The sequence below is a fragment of the Pantherophis guttatus genome, chromosome 9, assembly GCF_059756535.1.
Source record: "Pantherophis guttatus breed Tessera chromosome 9, ASM5975653v1, whole genome shotgun sequence".
Lineage (NCBI taxonomy): Eukaryota > Metazoa > Chordata > Lepidosauria > Squamata > Colubridae > Pantherophis > Pantherophis guttatus.
Window position 1 is genome coordinate 164649 of NC_142071.1, and position 18053 is coordinate 182701.

The following is an 18053-nucleotide window of genomic DNA, read 5'->3' on the forward strand; positions in this document are numbered from 1 at the left end:
CTATCCTCAGCTAGCTCCTAAGACATATACTGTATGGCTTAGAACACACATTCTGCCACAGGCAGAAAAGTCATGTCTCTCTTCCTTTACTTTTTGACACAAAAAGCCCTAATGCTTCAAGAAGAATGTTTCCCAAGGCAACCAATGAAAGATGGATCACTCCAAAATAACACATTGTTCAGAAATCCATATAACATGCTGCACAGCCAGGCATTTGCCTGTGTGAAGCAGTTTGGGAGCCTTTTTTAGCCAAGGTGTAGCATTCATTTATTTACCTTAAATTCTGTAGGCACTTGCAGTTTTGGAGTGTTCAGCCCACACAAAACATCAAGACCAACAAACATTAGTATGGACATGAAGATAGAGAAGTCACTAATAAGTTTACGGAACTAGAAAGAAGAAGAGAAAACACATGTGTACGAGAAATAGCTATGTTAGAATGTCAGTTGGAGAAGAAAAGAGCTTCATGCAACCCTTTTGCCATCAGAGAGAAACACAGAACAGTCTTTTACCAACACTACTTTCAGCCCAGCCCTGGTAGGCATTTACTACCACCAGAGTCTCCTCTGACCTGGCTGTGAAATTAGAATAGTGAATTTCTTTCTGCTCCCCTTCAGAGGAAATGAACGACGGGAAAGCAAAGGGGGGGGGGAAGGAACCACGGCCTCTTTGGGAATGGCTCCAGAAATGCTGCCACAACCCAGAAAAGGCCCAGCTCTGCTGGCACAATTTGCAGGGACACAGGCCAGTTTCTCCCCTTGGGCTCAGGCCTGACAGTTTTTGAACTCCCTGGACCCAAATCAGTGCATTCACTCCCCCTCCCTCAGTTCACTTTCAAGTAGAACCTTGAGGCTGTAGAAAGCTGAAACTACTAGAGAAAGCAATCCAAGGAACAGGACACCGGAGCAGAGAGAGGAAAGGGTGTGTCAAAACTTAGTTCGGTATCCAAACCTTAATGATACTGGGCACATGCAACTTGGGAGTATCCAGTCCCAAACAGAAATCTATTCCACAGAAGAACAAGATGGAGAAGACAATGGAAAAGTCAGCAATTAGGCCCCTGACCTAAAAGTGGAGGGTTGAAAGGGGGGGAAAAAAAGAACAAGTTATAGGGCACTACAGAATATTATTTTATGTCTTCTGGGAGAGGAAGACCTTTTTTGAACAGCTGATACCCAAGTCATTGTTTGGAGAATCTTACCTTGGTTGGAAAATAGCGACTAAACTTGAACTTTTTCAGAGTCAGAGTCATGGAATATGTTCCAAAGAAGAGAATGAAAGACATGAGGGCCAAATCAGGGACAAATTTACAAGACGTCCCCACCAGACTTCCTCCATATTTCAGGCATTCCTTTTTGCTCAACTGAGTCCAGTCCAGAACTGTTACATTAATAGGATTATACTTGAAGGATAAGAAAATAAACCATATTATTCAGGTACTGAAGAATAAAACGAACAAGTAAGTTAATTCCTACACATGCAAGAGATACAAGCCTGCTAATTCTTTTAAATATTATATATAACAGAATAACAGAGTTGGACGGGACTTGGGAGATCTTCTAGTCCAAATCCCTGGTTGTCCGATTTCTTCTTAAAAACCTCCAGTAATAGAGCCTCCATAACTTCTGAAGGCAAGAGGTTCCACTGGTTAATTGTTCTCACTGTTAGGAAGATTCTCCTTAATTCCAGGTTGCTTCTCTCCTTGATTAATGTCCATCCATTGTTTCTTGTCCTGCCCTCTGGTGCTTTGGAAAATAAGTTGACCCCCTTTTCTTTATGGCAGTCCCTCAAATATTGGAACACTATTATCATGTCACCCTTACTCCTTCTTTTCACTAGATCAGACATACCCAATTCCTGCATATATGTACCTATATATCTGCATATTACATATATCTGTGTATTATATATTATATTTTTTTAAAAAAACAGCCAAAATCATAGCTGATGATACCATTGTTAGGATGAAGAGAGTGCTTCCCATAGGTTATTTTCCCCTCCAAAAAGGGGTAATGTGGAAGATAGAAGACATCTTTTAAAAGTAGACCTTATGTTTAATGGTACCTATTTTGTAATTTTAAGCTGTGATTGCATGTATCTCTGGAAATTTTTGTAGAATTGTTTTCAAGAGTAGCAAAATTAATTTTCAACTCTGGAACAAATTGGATTCTTTTAAAGGGACTGTAGAATGCAACTGATCTGAGTAATCTCAAAATGTTCTAAGCCAAAGATCCAATAGTCCTCCCCAGTGAATGCAAAAACAATCCCCAACTGGCAGCAAGACTCAGGATTCAGCTGGTAATTTGGAATTTATAAGCCCCCAGAACACAATCCCATAGCTATGTATTTGCCAGTCCTCTTGCATTCAATGGAGTTTACTTCCAGCCCCTGATAAACATACAAGAGTTGGAGCCAGAAGACAGCTGATGGTTGGGTATCAAATTTGAAAGGGGAATCAGGATAATTTCTTGATTGCTGGCCTTGATCAGTTGAACAATTGATCTATAGACTTCGGTAAATGGAGATACAAATTTTGAATCTGGCAGGTCTCTCTTAGGGATAGCAAACAATGTGTGTTGGGCCTGGCAGGGGGTTTCCAGGGGGTTATCAATTTAAGTATGTTTATCAGGAAGTGGATGAGAAACAATTCTGATGATTGCCATTAAACAGTCAAGATTGATCACTGGAGCAAGGAATTGTTCTCACAGCTTTAGGAGGTTTTAATTGATGTTGCTTGAAGCCTCTTTGGGCAGGTTAGATCAGATATGGGCCAACATTTGCGGCATAAGAATCAATTAAGCTGCCACCCACCACTGATGAGAAAAGAGAGTACTATAATCAGTTTTTGCTCTTGCAGCTATAACACTAAACAAAGATATACACAGTATTTTGGATTGGTGGGTGGGAAGAAAAGAGAGGAAAAAACTTACCATAGAAATATTAACGTTGTTTGGTACCAATGGAACTGAAGCATTGAACAATGTTGTATTTGCTGCAGAAAAGGAGTTTGTAATTATTAAAAAATATATTAAGAAAAAATATTACTCCATAATACACAATCATATTTTTGGTTTGAACTTTCTGAAAAATTCTCTTTTAGTGGTAAAGCAGAACCAGAATCCATTTTTGGCTACACATATTAAAGAGGTCTCATCGGCTTCATTTTGATCACCATCTCACCATCCAGAAAACCACTGTTGCAAGTATTTACAGAACTCTCTGAGTTTGTAATCCAATGAAAAGAAGAGTTGTAAGAATTACATCCCCACAGCTTGTAAGTAAACAGCTACTTATATGAACAATTCGATAAGCTACAATGTTGTTCTGATTCTAATTCCTGCAGAAACATCTCCCTAGTTAACCCAAGATCTGCTCTTTCAACTGGGATCTCAGGGAGCAAGCAGGAGGAGGCATCCCGGAGGCACAGAATGTGCTTTGGAGCATACCCCAAACAGGTATCCTCCGTTATGGCTGGAGCCTGAGCATACCTAAAATCAGGAACGGATTCCAATTTAATCCGAGGACAGAATTCATAGCTGGGGTGGATCCTACCTACATATTACTTTCTTCTCCAGATATCTTTGGCGACAATCAAAAGCCACTATGCAGTAATATAGAGACACCTCAATCTACACTAATGTGACCTAGTCCTAGTTGATGTAGATGGTCTGTATTGTCACAGAGTTCTGAGGCGGATAACTCAGTGGTGCCACCTCAATAGCACAAGGACCCCTTCGGGCCTCATCAGTGGGTGTTGTGCTTATTATTTTTAACGTGGACAAGAATACCGTGGCCTTGCTTACTTTCCGTTGCCTGAAAGGCCTGGGCCTTACTCAGAGTTGCTTTACAGGGAAGGCAGAAAGTGTCAGGGCCAATATTTCATTTGTGTGATGAAAGACCCACTGACTTCCTCACTAATAAGGTTGGGTTAACTCTTCTCTCTGCCCTCAGCTCACAGAAATGTACATGTCTCTTGGATTTGGAGGTCACTGATCATAACTCTCCCCACTGAGATAAAAACAAAAAACCCTGGGTACATTTTCTAATTCTTTCATCTGCCATCTCTATCCTTTTCTAGAAAAAGATCAAGAGTGGGCCAAGCAGGACACATTTCATGTGACATGCAAATGGACACTCCATATTAAGCCATAGTACAGTATAGCTAAAAAGAGAAGCACAACAGTATCTATTGCTTCAAAACACCATTCTGGACCGGGTTGCACTACCCTAGACAGACCTGGTATGCAACCTGGGGTTTCTCCTGGACTTGTGACTCCTGCTTGAAGAGCAGGTGGTGGTCATGGCTAGAAGGTCTTTGTTCATGTTGTACACCAGTTGTACCCTTACCGGTGAGGCTCTGCATACAGCCACTCGTACCTTAGTCATCCCTCGGATGAATTACTGCAACATGCTCTACAAGGGGCTACTCTTGAAGAGTATTGGGAAGCTACAGCTGGTGTCTAGTACAGCGGTATGCACAGTCCTGGGGGCCCCTAGGGTGGCACAAATACCTCTGCTGTTTTGCAAGCTGCATACCACTTTGCTTCTGGGTTCAATTCATGGTGTTGATTATTACTTTTATAGCCCTATACTGCCAGGGTATCTGAGGAGCCATCTCACCCAAATGGGATTTGCTCATCCCACTCAGGCCAGCGGAAGAGGCCTGCTACAGATCCCATCTGCTGAGGAAGTCTTCACTGTGGTCCCAACCTTGTGGAACACTCTGCCACCAAAGGTGAGAACTACTCCCATCCTTTTGGCCTTCCAGAAGGGTAATAAAAGTTGGTTTTGCTGGTGTGAGTTGCATGAGGAACCTCTGAATTTATCCAGGTCGTCTGTCTGGACTATTGCTGTTCTGTAGGGGGGACCCTGGTCTAAGAGATACAAAAGCAGAAGCAGCCAGAAGCCTCTCTTTGGCAGGCTCCCTTTTTCTTTGGGACGTTGTGAACATGTCCTCCAGCTTACGGCTTAGGGAATGATCATGCTGGCAGAGAGCAGAGCAGGAAGGCAGGGCACCTTGTGGGTCTCAGCAGCTGTCATGGACCTGGCACCTGGTGGGACCTTGAAAAAGAAACTCCTTTGGAACGTCATTTCCCCAGAGGTAAGACTGGTCCCCATCTTGTTGCTTTTCACAAGGCCTCAAAGACATGGGTTTGTCAGCAGGCTTGGGGGATAAATTTGTTTAACAAATAAAGTAGAGTAAATAAAAGGAAAACCAGTGCTTGACACAAACCCCTGCCTATGGCAACTCGGGAGCAGGTCAGGAAAGCTTCGCGAGTTGACAGTTTGGAAAGAATCTTTGATCAGACTAAACAGGTTCTGACTTATCTGCAGAAATTGTATTGAATTTCCCTTTTGATGCCAATAAGTCAGGCTGTGATAATTGATTTAATTTTTATTTTTTTTTCTGGAGGCAAACAATGTTCACACAATTAATAAAGGAAAAGCAGTTGTTGGGTTAGAATCAGATTTCTTGCTGCAGAGAAAGTACTGAATTTCAGAGGAAAAATAGGAAGAATTGGGCAAAAGTGGGATAATTCTTGCTATTCCTTCCAGACTTCTTTTAATGTTGCTTCTCCCTACAACCAGAAGCTTTTCCAAAAACAGACATATTAGGGTGGCCTTTAATATCTTCAAGTGTAAAATAACTAGATCTTATACTGGATGAATAATGCTTTTTTTAAAGGCTGATTTAATGCTTTATGTAGATTGTGTATGCTAAAGTAGAAATAACAATAATTAAAAAATAAGAGTATCAAATATTTAATAATCTTAATATTTATAAAATGATACTCACTTGAGAATGAAACCAGCCAAATAGAAGGGTGCAGCAGAGACAAATATGGTATAAATAAGTTACAGTAATCCAAAACGTTGATTTGCAAAAATAAGAGTAATAAAAAAAATTAAGAGGTCTTAAAAGAATATTATGGATACTCCCCAGTGGCATCTAGAAGGGAGATCGAGAAAATGGGTGCAGTAGCACAATAAAAGCCGCCCCTTTTGTGGGTCAATACAAACATGTACAAAGGAGCAGAGCTTCAATCTGATACCGAGACTACATCGAGACTTTTTTATTCCCACTCTGAATACCACTTACGGAAAGGTGAGAAACTTAAATGGGATTCAGTTTTAAACAGCTGAAATAGAGGATAGAAAACATTACTGCTATTTTCATCTAGATAGAAGCTAAATACCACCCATATTTAAGCATTTCAGAGATTGGTTCTGGATTCTCCACAGCCATTGAGCACATGTCCAGACCACAGAAATTCCTGACAACTAACAATTGACTAACAACTTTCCCAATGGATACGAATCACTTTAGAAATAACACATTCTCTGTTTGCAACATTGCTTGTTTATTTCATACATTTGCACTCCCTTCATAATTATGGTATGGGGATCAAGATTCCCCTTCTGTTTCACTTGCTGACTCACAAGAATAAGAGGATAAGAAAGGATCTTAGTAGACCAAAGAATGTGTAGTATCTTCACATATTTCACATACTACACTGAAATGGGAATCTTTTTGTGTGGTAAAAACGATCCATTAAAAGGCCTAAAGTTGAGATGCTCCAACTTGCAGATCTTTTGCTGCATTCACATCACTCGGAGACCCCTCCTTCGGGGGGGCACCCAAGGGTTAAATGCTCCCAGATAGGACGGATTGCCTGATCCGGTAGCGATTTTTCCTTGTGGTTCAGCCATCCGGTAGTGATCGCCGCCCGGGTGTCATTACTTCCTGGTTTTAACCTGGAAGTAATGTTTTTTTACCTTCTGCACATGCGCAGAAGGTTTTGCACATCTGCAGAAGGTATGCATGCGCACATGACGTGCAGGTGCACTTCCGAACCGGTAAGTAAGGTAAGTAGATTTCACCCCTGGGGGCACCCTTGGCTCAAGCCATTCAGTTTTATGTTAGTTTTATGAACTGAGTTGAAATAAGAATAAAACTTGCTGATTTTATTTTCCCTGCTTGTATAAGCCATGTGTATATCTTATCCTCCTGATTTTTTTTTTTAATTTCTATGGAAACATGCAGAAACTAAAAAATTTAATTGGTTATACAATAGAATTAGAAAAATGGCAGTAATTATGGGATAGAGACTATAAATTAACAATGTCAACTGCATATAAAAAAAACCTGTATAAGATGTTTTATAGATGGCACTTTCCGCCGGCAAGAGTGGCAAAGATGTTTAAAGACAAATCAGCTAAATGTTAGAAATGTCACCAGACACCTGGGACGTATTACCATATGTGCAGCTACTTCAGTTGACTGCTAGTTCAGCAGATCAGCGGATCAAATCTCACCGGCTCAAGGTTGACTCAGCCTTCCATCCTTCCGAGGTGGGTAAAATGAGGACCCAGATTGTTGGGGGCAATATGCTATCTAGTATACTGTCTTTGGTGTAAGCCGCCCAGAGTCCTCGGAGAGTGGGCAGCATAGAAATATGAATAATAAAATAAATAATAAATAATAATAAATGTGGTGGAAATGCACAGAAGCCAAAAAATACTGGACAAAAATACGTGGTTGGAGAAGATGATACAACAACATATTGATTTGAAACCCAAAATATTCTTGCTGGGGATTATACCAGAAACTTATAGTAAAGAGAATGTATATTTGATTATTCATGTAATAACAGCAGCTAGGATTGTATTTGCACAAAACTGGAAAAGCGAAGAGATTCCTACAGAATAGAATGTGATTAGGAAAATATTAGAATGTGCAGAAATGAATAGGTTAATACTTGCAATTAAAGAAAAGGAACAAACTGAATATTATAATGTATGGGAACTATTTTATTGATGGTTAGAGAATAAATATGAAAGTTAGAAATGAAAGTAGATTAGTGAAATATAAAAAAAATATACTAATAGAATTTAATAAGTTAAGAGAAGTGTTATAGTATTAAACATGCAATGTATATCAATATTAAATTTAAAAATAGATAAATAATGAATATGATAGTAAATTTCAATTGTTATTGCACAAGACATTTGTACCCAGATGACACACTGTTTAATGGAAGATGGATTGTTTGTATTAAAATAAAATTTACCAAAAAAACCACTTGCTGATTTTATTTTCCCTGCTCGTGTAAGCCATGTGTATATCTTATCCTCCTGATTTTTTTTTATTTCTAGGGAAACATGCAGAAGCTAACATTTTTAATTAAAATTTAGTTCCGTTGAGGATTACCTGTTTAGTGCAGTTGGTCAGCCAGTTGGTGGTGATGCTGTCTAAGCCACATTTTTCTATTTTATCGAATAGTAGGCTGTGGTCTACTTTATAAAATGCCTTACTGAAGTCCAAGTAAATTACATCCACAACATTCCTCTGGTCCACTAGTTTTGTCACTTTGTCAAGGCTGATAGGTCTGTGGTTTCCTGCATCTATTTTTTTTTCCTTCCTTTTTTGAAGATGGGAACCACAGCAGCTCTTTTCCAGTCCTCTGGTAGTTCCCCAGTGCTCCAGAATCTTTGAAAGATAGAGTTCAGTAGTTCTGAGATGACATCTGCCAGTTCTTCAGAACCTTGGGGTGTAAACCATCTGGTCCTGTGATTTGAACTCGTCTAGGGTGGACAAGTGCTTGCTTACCATTTTCTTGCTTATTTTAACTTGTATTCCTAATCTGTTTTTATGGTACTGTTTTTGATAAGTTGAACTGTTTTTTTACTTTTGTGTAAAAACAAATGCAAAAAACTAGTTAAACAGTTCTGCTTTCTCCCTGTTGCTTGTCACCTTCTTGCCACTTTTTCCCATTAATGGATCAATCGTTTCCTTGACTGTTTCTTGTCTTTTACATGTTGAAAGAGGCTCTTTTTTGTTGTTGTTGTTATTTTTGACTTTTGTCACAAGCATTAGTTCATTTTGAGCCTTAACTTTCCTCACTTAATCTTTGCAGGCTCGGGCTATTTGCTGATATTCTGTCTCAGTTACATGCCCCTCTTTCCACTTTTTATACTTGTCCTTTTTGTCTTTCAATTTATCAGAGAGTTCTTTATGCCGCCATGTTCATAAAGTTCAATAAGGCCATTTCTTTTGAGAGCTGTTATTTTTCTTCTTCATTGGTATTGTGCTAGATTGGGCTTTTATTATTTTAGTTTTCAAAGCTTCCCAAGCTTCCTGGGTTGTTTTCCCCTTGAGGATTCTCATCCATGGAATCCTTTCCAAGCTCTCTCTAAGTTTATTGAAATTAACTTTCTTAAAGTCCAAGACTCTATTGCTTGTTCTATTGCTTATGCTTGCATAATGTTGAATTGCAATATTGCATGATTACTCCCCCTCCCCAAGGTTCCTGTAGCTTCAACACCTTCTATCATTTCATCTCTGTTAGGGAAAATTAAGCCCAATAGAGCTGATTCCCTAGTTCCTTTCTCTACCTTTTAGGAAGACAAAGTTGTCTGCTAGATTTATCAGGAACCTGTTTGATCTTCCACTTGGTGCAGAGTTTGTCTCCCAGTTGATGTCAGGGTAGTTAAAGTCCCCCATTACTATTATCATGTGCTTCCTACATACCTAGTTAACTGACTAGCAAAAAGTTCATCTATTTCCTCTGGCTGGGTGGCCTATACGGTAATATACATTTATGGCAATGTCATTTCCCCACTTTTATGGATTGACATATTTATTTCTTAAATATAGTGCAACTCCACCTCATCTTTGGTTTGTTTCTTTTAAACAATTTAAATTCTTCTAGCTGTATCTTCCATTTGTGGGTTTCATCCCATCAAGTTTCTGTAATGGCAATAATATCATATCTAAACCACTGAGGCCATTTCATAAGTATCTGACAATGCAAAGGACTTAACTGTAATTTTGGAATATAAATCTGACACCCATCTCTATGATGATGATGTTGCTTTAAATACAAGCCTTCCAGTATAATTGAAAGAAGAATTCCAAATAAATCTACACTTCTCAAGAGAACAAACAAGATTGAGAATCCCTTGAGAAAGTTTTTGAGAAGAAAAAGATTGAGAACAAGTTGGAGGGAGTGACTTAAACTTAAGGAGCTAATTAGAGTTGGGATGGATTTTTAATGGTCTGATATATGTAATAGAAAGAGATAGCAATAGAAATAGCACTTAGACTTATATATTGCCCAATCTCTGGGTGGTTTAAAATGTCAGCATCTTGCCCCCAACAATCTGGATCCTCAGTTTAACAGAAAGATGGAAGGTTGAGTCAACCTTGAGCCCCGTTAGGATTGAACTCCTGGCTGCGGGCAGAGTTTGATTGTAATACTGCATTCTAACCACCAGAGCTCTAATGTATAGCTTTGTGTCCCTAAGGTATGTTTGAAAATAGGTTTCTTTTCTCTTTCTTGTATATATAATGCTTATTACCTAAAGCTTGTAAAATATTATTTAGTGAATTTGAATGTATGTATGTTAAAAAGAAGTTTAAAAAGCTGCATTAGAATTCATCAACTTTAGAAATATTTTTAAAGAAAAGTTTACAATTTTAAAATTAGTAGAGAATTCTTCTTGGTAGAGAAAATGTTTTTCAAATCTGGCATTCCTTTGACTTTGAAACTTCTGTGTATATATAACTGTATTTTTTAATTCAATATAAGACAGTAGAGGGCTTTTTACTATTTTGGATACGGGTGGTTTAAATAAAATAAATAACAGTGTGTCTTCTGCAATCTGGTTCCCGTTCAGACGCTGGCCTGCCCTATGTTTAAGAGGCACTGGGAGTGTCCTTCACCAGCTCTGATGCTTGGAGGTGGGAATGCATCAACAGAGTCATGGACTGATGATGGGTGTGAATTGCCTACAGTGAATTTTGCTGCAAGAAACACCCCACAACACTGAAATGTATTGTGTTAGGACAGGCTTCAGGTTTCTCAGTAAAATGGTCCTGGCACAGTAAATTTTCAGAACTTCCTTCCATTCCCTCTACTGATTTATGCACACTTTTTCTGGCCAGGAAGGACAGCACTGTAGAGAAATCTCATGAAACCAACCAGTTCAGCATAAATTTATGATACAACCTTGACAACAGAGGGAACTCTTGTCATACACTGACAAATATTTGATTCAAGTTTTGCTGGCTGAGCTATTTCCAATTTCAGACAGAATAAATGATATTAACTTGCATTTGCAAAGAACTTTCAGAAATCTTTGGAAGACATTTTTTAAAAGTTCATAATATCAAGCATGAAACACTGCTCCTTTATAAAGGGTAATGCAATGTTTTTGCAGTGGGACACAGGATTTGCACTTACCTGCATCTGGAGCTATGCATTCACATTTATACATAGTCACATAGTCTGGATTGTAGTCGACATTGATAGGGTAGACCTTAAATGCTCCAATCATCTTTTTAACGGCATCATAGATGAAGATGAAGCTAATCAGAGTGGAGAAGCCTTCTTCAGTGAAGCGAGTGATGTACTTAATTATGAAGCTGGCATCTGTAACCACCAGAATAAGGCACTGGGCTGCTGAGTGTAAGCCAATCCAGAGGCGAAATTCTAGGTAATCAATACTGTTATCTCTGAGGGGGAGAAGAGAAACACTCTGTTGACCACAACAGCAGAGCCCCAGCGGCAGCAGCAAGATATTATATTCTGACCGTGAAAAAGTGTGAAGACAGAAGCACATTGTTGACGCTGCCATAAGTAAACTTTGATGCCTGCAAAATGTATATGACATTCTGAAGCAGTTTAGATGCAGCAGCCCCACTGTATCCTCATGGCAACCCAAGAAAGCACAAGTGGCTACTCATGTAACATTATAGGTAAGCAGTTGGATGTTCTTTGTAGTCTTTGTGCATTGCATATAAGGGAGAAGGCAGTGGACAGCATCTTGGCAAAAGATGGCAGAGAGTAGGGCTTGGCCAAAGGAAGCATCTCCTCTGGGTATGATCTAACTGGTAGTACCTGATAAATGTTGGATGAGTTTCTTACAGGTTGGGCGAATGTAAGAGGACCGGCGACCGGTCCTGTTACATTGGCAGATGGAGTCTTAGTGATTTGAGGGGTGTTAACAGCTGTGCCCAAAACCTAAATTTTGCTCCTTTCAGAACTCAATGTTCTGAACATTTGAGCATTGTGCCCCTGCAATTGGGAAGTGAGATCTCAAGAACTGATGATGAGGTAGTGAACGTCCACTCGTGGCTAGCATGTGGCATGTGGCCCAGTTCTGCTATAATTGATTGCCTTCATACACCAATTGGATGAGATAAGCCTCACAACTGAAAAGAAACAAATTCCATAAGTTTGGAGTCACTTTGTTTGAGATGGGCTGCCACATAAATGTGCTAAACAAAAAAACAAACAAACCAAGTGCTGATTAATAAAAAGTACTTCAATATTTAGAATGAGTTGTGTGCCCTGTTTGAAACTGCAATCCAGACAAATTTCACAAAACAGTATGAAAATTCATCTGTTTTCAATTCAGCAGTCAAAGCAAAGCCAAGAGAGAGAGACATTCAAGAAAAATGTAGATTGTGGAAAATCCATTTGTACTGTCAAAGGAACTGTATTAGGAATATCAATACCATGATACTTGGTCATGTAAACAAAACAGAATCGCAGCTCAAATCAGCAAGTGGAAATTACCATGGCCAGGAAATGGATGTTCAATCTTTTCTTGAGAACCTTCAGGATGGAGCATCCACAACTCTAAGAGGGAAGCTGTTCTATTAATCGTTCTCATTGTTGGGAGATTCCTTCTTAATTCTAGGTAGGATCCCTAATTATCTTCCACCCACCGCTTTTTGTCCTGCCTTTAGGCGCTTTGGAGAATAAGTTGAGCTCCTCTTCTCTGTGACAGCCTCCCAACTATCGTGATAGCTGTCATGTCAACCCTAATTCTTCTCTTCGTAAGGCTAAACATACCTAGTTCTCTTAACTATTCATCCATAACAGTTTAGCCTCCAGATCATTTCTGTCACTGTTCTCTGCAATCTTTCTAAGCATCATTTTTGTATCCTGGTGACCAGAACTGGATGCAGTAGACTCACCAGTGTGATATAAAACAGTATTCTCACTTCTCATGATCTTGATGCCATACATCTGTTGATGCAGCCTAAAACTGCATTGGCTTTTTGGGCAGCTGCAGCACAACTGCTGGCTCATACTTCAGGGATTGTCCACTAGGACTCCCAGATCTCCCCCACAGTTGCTGCTCTTGAACCAGGTACTGCCTATCCTATCCTTGTGCAACAGGCACTGTTTTTAGCAAACTCACGCTGGCTTCTAGTACAGGTAGTCCTCGACTTACAACCACGATTGGGCCAAAAATTTATGTTGCTAAGTGAAACATTTGTTAAGTGAGTTTTGCCCCACTTTACGACTTTTCTACCTCCAGTTGTTAAGTAAATCTGGCTACCCAGAACATCGCAATTGTTAAGTTAGTAACACGGTTGCTAAGTGAATCTGACTTCCCCATTGACTTTGCTTGTCAGAAGGTTGCAAAAGGGGATCACGTGACCCCGGGACACTGCGTCCGTCATAAATATGAGCCAGTTGCCAAGCATCAATTATGATCATGTGACCATAAGAATGCTGCAACAGTCATAAGTGTGAAAAATAGTCATAAGTCACTTGTTTCAGTGTGGTTGTAACTTTGAATGGTCACTAAATGAACTGCTGTAAGTTGAGGACTACCTATAATCGCCTTGTTCATTTCTAGTTTCTTGGGCTAATTCCATTTCGTTTCTTGAGTTAATACTGCCCAAGAGGCAAAGAAAACAATGCGGAATTGTGTCTGGTACTTGTGTGATGCCCAAAGCCTAAAAGGATAATGCTCACTCCAGCTGGAAAGGGGAACCTCCAACTCGCCCCCCCTCCCGCATCCCGTATCAGCCAGACAGGGATTTCTGAAGCAGTTAAAGAGGCCTTCACTTACTTGCTGAAATCGTAGAGCAGCTTTTCAAAGATGAGGATGGGCCCTGTGCTGCTCAGGATGATGAGGGGCTGCCCTGCCAGCAAGCAGAATGCGGAACCTGCAATTGCTGTTCCCAGGAAGCTCTCCATAACACCCTGGTGGGAGAAACAGTACCGTCTGAATCCTTTTGAAAAGCAGGGGCATCATCTGGGGACAATACAAGGCATGCCTCGTGGATTCTGGTGACCCTCCCACCACTTTCCCATATCTATAGACAGGGATGCCCCTAGCCCTATGGAAGCCCTCAGTCCTGCCTTGTGTTTCAAAGGTCCTGGGAGCAAAAACTCTGGAGAAGGGCATTATCCTTGAGGAGCCCACATGCCACCACCATGTTAGGAATTGCAGGTGGGCACAGAGGTTGCCCCCAAGTTCTTCCTGTCTGGTCTCCTTCTCCCTCTTCTAAAATATTGCCAGGAGATCAATTGACTGGCGCTTGTAATTTCCCAGGAACTTTTAATCCCAGCCGCACTGAAGGGCAAGGTTTGGGAGCATACTAGCTGTGATTTTCAGTCTGGATATTCAAACCTCAGCTGACTCCGCAGAGATCTGAAGGGGGTGCAGAAGTGCCAAAGCCTCCTTGTTCCTAGCTGCTCAGGCCTTGAGATGTCAAGAGCCAAAATAGTATGGATTCTCCAATGCTAATGTAGAGAATTGGGGGGGGGGCTGTTTGGGGGGCTGGCCCGAACTTGCCTGGTAGTTGTCAGTAGCGTCCCCCAACAAGCCACCAAATGTAATGGCATTGGCAATGCAGCCCAGGTAGATGAAGAGTACAGCAGAGATTGACTGAATATGGAAGCCATCATAGAAGTCACTGAGGAACCAGGGCAGTTTCCTCTTGAGATCCAAATATAGCCCCCCGCAGAACCTGAAAAGGAAGCAGGGCTAGCTGTGCTCTCTTTGCACTGAAGGGTTTTCCCATTTTGTGCCCAGAGAATCCAGTTTTACCCCTTAGCTTAGTTCCCCTGGGCAAGGTTTTCTGAGCCACAAATTATTCTGCAGCAGCTGCTGATGGCAACACCATTCCTATCCTTCCTGAGCACCCGTCTCATTGACCATCTTTTATTGGCCCTCCTGGATCTTGCCCTGCTAGGTGAGGGGCGATCTTCCTGAAGGTTCTGCACACAAAGGGGCAGGAAAAGGGCCATACTGCATGATGCCCACTGGCTAACATTCCTGTCACCCGCTGGTGGCCGAACTAACACAATTTGTGTCAATCACACTGGAAACAGGGATAGGGAGAAAAAGAGGGAGGGGCTGAATCCTCACTTGTCCTTCTCTAAAATATGTGCCAAAGCTGATTTTTTTCCCATCCAGGTTTCTGCACTGTCCAGACAGTAAGAGCTGGGATAGTGGTGAGGGTTAAAAGCATGTCTTCCAGGGGCTTATGCTGCTCTTTTGAGCAGACACTTTCTTTCCAGACATGGAAAGACAGATATGTAGGCTCATCCTCCTTCTCCAGCACATGAAGTAACTTCTTCAGCTGCAGAGGTGTATTCAATGCTTCTCTGTACCCGAACAGCAGGGGTTTTTTTCTTCACTACTGCCAGCTGATTGCAGTGACATTTTTCTCACCGTCCAGTCCAGATTAGCTCCTCTCCAATTTCATGGACAGCAGGAAGGTCATCATCTTCGTCGCCCCCACCCCCACCCCCTGCTGCTCCTCCGGCTGCCCCGTTCATCTGGGTTGCTTCGCTCAGAGAAAACACAGATTTTCTAGGAAGAAAATGATATGGAATATTAGTACACGAAAGGTGCAAATGGGTTCCTGTAATACAAGTCGGGGGCCGTTGAAGGCAGATATTTATTAGATTTCTATCTTATTTTTCCTCTAAGAGCTCAATGCAACATACAGAAGCCCTTTCTCCTCCTCCTCCTCCTCCTCCTCCTCAAACAGGTCTATAATGACTCAACTTGTCCAGCTAGCGTCATCGTGTCCTCCCATTCCATCCTGGAAACAGCCTCTCTGTAAGGTAGAAGGACCATGATCGGTCCAATGTCACCCATCAAATTCTACAGAACTTGAGTCTCCTTTCTCCTAGTTCAGACCTGTGCATTTTACGGGCCCTGGGCCACATCCAGCCCTTTGGCTGTGCCTCTCTGGCCCATCCTGGTTTGTAACAGATCTAAAAATATGAGCAAACAAAATACATACACCTATAAATAGTTGAAAAAGTTAGACTACAGATCAATTGGAAATTAGAAATTAAATATAAATAAGCGGACCATAGGAGGCAGGATTGGGTGGAAACAGACCGGACATTGGGGGGAAGGATGGGGAACATTGGGTTTGGCTCTTTGTATCGGTGTGCGGGAACTTCCGATCCCACCTCACCTTCCTGCAATCTTTAGTCAAAGTCCAATTCAGTCAATTGGAGTCGAGAGTCTGCTTTCCTAAATGATAGCTTGGGGGGCAGGTCTGACACAGGGCTTGGTCTCTTGTTTTCTAGCATTGTGCCTTAACCTAGATTAGACCAAACATTAAAGATCAGCAGGTCCTGTTTTGATACACCATAAATTGACCAGGTTAGATGCATTTTTACATTAAGATGGCATTAATGCTGTAGTTCAACTTTTTCCATGTATAAATTATGTATGTATATGTTTTGTTTGCTCATATTTTTAATCTATATAAAAACCAGGATTAATCCCAAAAGAGGTCCCTTCCTCCTGATATTTCGAAGGAATGAGGCTCCCTTGGACAAAGGAAGCTGGAAGCTGGAAGCACCCACTTACCTCTTCTCTGCAGAGGGCACTTTCTTGGGTGGCTCTATTCGAACCTTTGGATCCCACCCGCCTGGAGGAAGGACTGTAACTTCATCCAAAAACTCATCTAGTCCTGCTATCAGATCTTCTCTGTCTCTTGCTTTGTAGGCTACATCACTGAATAGCTGCACACAAAAAGGAACAGTCATTAGCTAGGAAGCCATGGGGAAAGAGCAGCCAATCTCCCGTGTACAATCACGGTTAGTTCTTCACTTCTTGTATTGTATTTAAGAACAGTAGTATCGAACGCATGAATGAGAAAACATCCCAATTGAATCACTAGAAGCCGTGCACCAATAGATAAATCTTCAGAGACAGTCTAATCTACTGTGCAGTGGAAATTTATTGAGTAGAAAAAAAACAAACTTGCCATAATGGGGAGAAAGGAAATGGTAGTATAAAGACAGATGTAAGATAGATATGTAGGCAAAAATTAGCTGCGTCTTCAGAGTGAGAAAAAGAATACAAGCTATAAAAACAGATTCAAGAGGAAAGACTAGCCAGGAAAGATAACTGAATTAGAAAACAGGAAAGGCAAAGCTAAAACTGAAAAACAGGAAAAATCTATTGTCCTAAGGATCCATTAAAAAAGCCCAGAACTCAAAACAGGCAACTGGGCATACCTAGATAGCTGATTAATATAATTTGACACACCTTGCACCCATTATCTCCTCATTTTAATGTACATGTGATGTTTGATTTAGCATGTAGCAGGAAATATGTAGGAGGCGGTCAGGAAGAGTGTAACCTCCTAGTAGCTCAGCCAGTGGCGGCCGGGAGAGGGTTGTATAAAGAAAGGAATATTATGTGTTGGAACTTTGGAGAGAACCAAGCTTTGAAAGCTTCTCTCCCCATTTGCTGCAATAAATGAAACAAAAGGCTGGTTATTGATCAGGCCTCTGGTCACAAGTAGCCAGGAGCACATAACAGCTTTAAGTAAGACAATACAATCACAACGACTGAGTATTTAAAATACCCCAAGGAAAGAGTCTTCTACACCAACACATATTGGTTCACCCACTTATCACCTCCTTGCACAAGATATGTAGTAGATCTTTGGGATCAATTATGCTGCATTGTGCTGTTGCATTTGGGGAGCTTCAAGAAAACATTGACAAGGGGGTAGATGGCAAAGGCCTGCAAAACTGACTTACATCATCTACCAGAAGGGTAGCAATGGCTCGGCCAATTTCATTGTAGGATTTTGCTTTTCCAGAGGGACCCAGGAGTATAAATAGGAATCTGGTGAAGGAAAGCAAACCAAGATATGAGCATTCACAAGTCAGCTCAACACTGTTCCCAGATAACAAGCTCCTGCAGGAGAGAATGTCTGGCCCTTTAAATAACTAACAAAAGTATCACAGCGTTGAGGAGGA

General features: G+C 41.0%; 1 protein-coding gene across 1 annotated transcript in view; it reads right to left on the reverse strand.

Annotated features, from left to right (window-relative positions):
• Positions 1–18053, reverse strand: part of SLC4A5 (solute carrier family 4 member 5) — a 66245-nt gene that overhangs the window by 14193 nt on the left and 33999 nt on the right. Inside the window, exons 9-18 of the mRNA XM_087875921.1 lie at positions 17832–17919; positions 16648–16802; positions 15487–15627; positions 14605–14779; positions 13876–14009; positions 11247–11518; positions 2931–2992; positions 1202–1402; positions 952–1065; positions 276–389 (exon numbers count right to left, since the gene is read on the reverse strand). Coding sequence (XP_087732047.1) covers positions 276–389; positions 952–1065; positions 1202–1402; positions 2931–2992; positions 11247–11518; positions 13876–14009; positions 14605–14779; positions 15487–15627; positions 16648–16802; positions 17832–17919 — 1456 coding nt within the window. The remainder of the gene's footprint in view (positions 1–275; positions 390–951; positions 1066–1201; positions 1403–2930; positions 2993–11246; positions 11519–13875; positions 14010–14604; positions 14780–15486; positions 15628–16647; positions 16803–17831; positions 17920–18053) is intronic.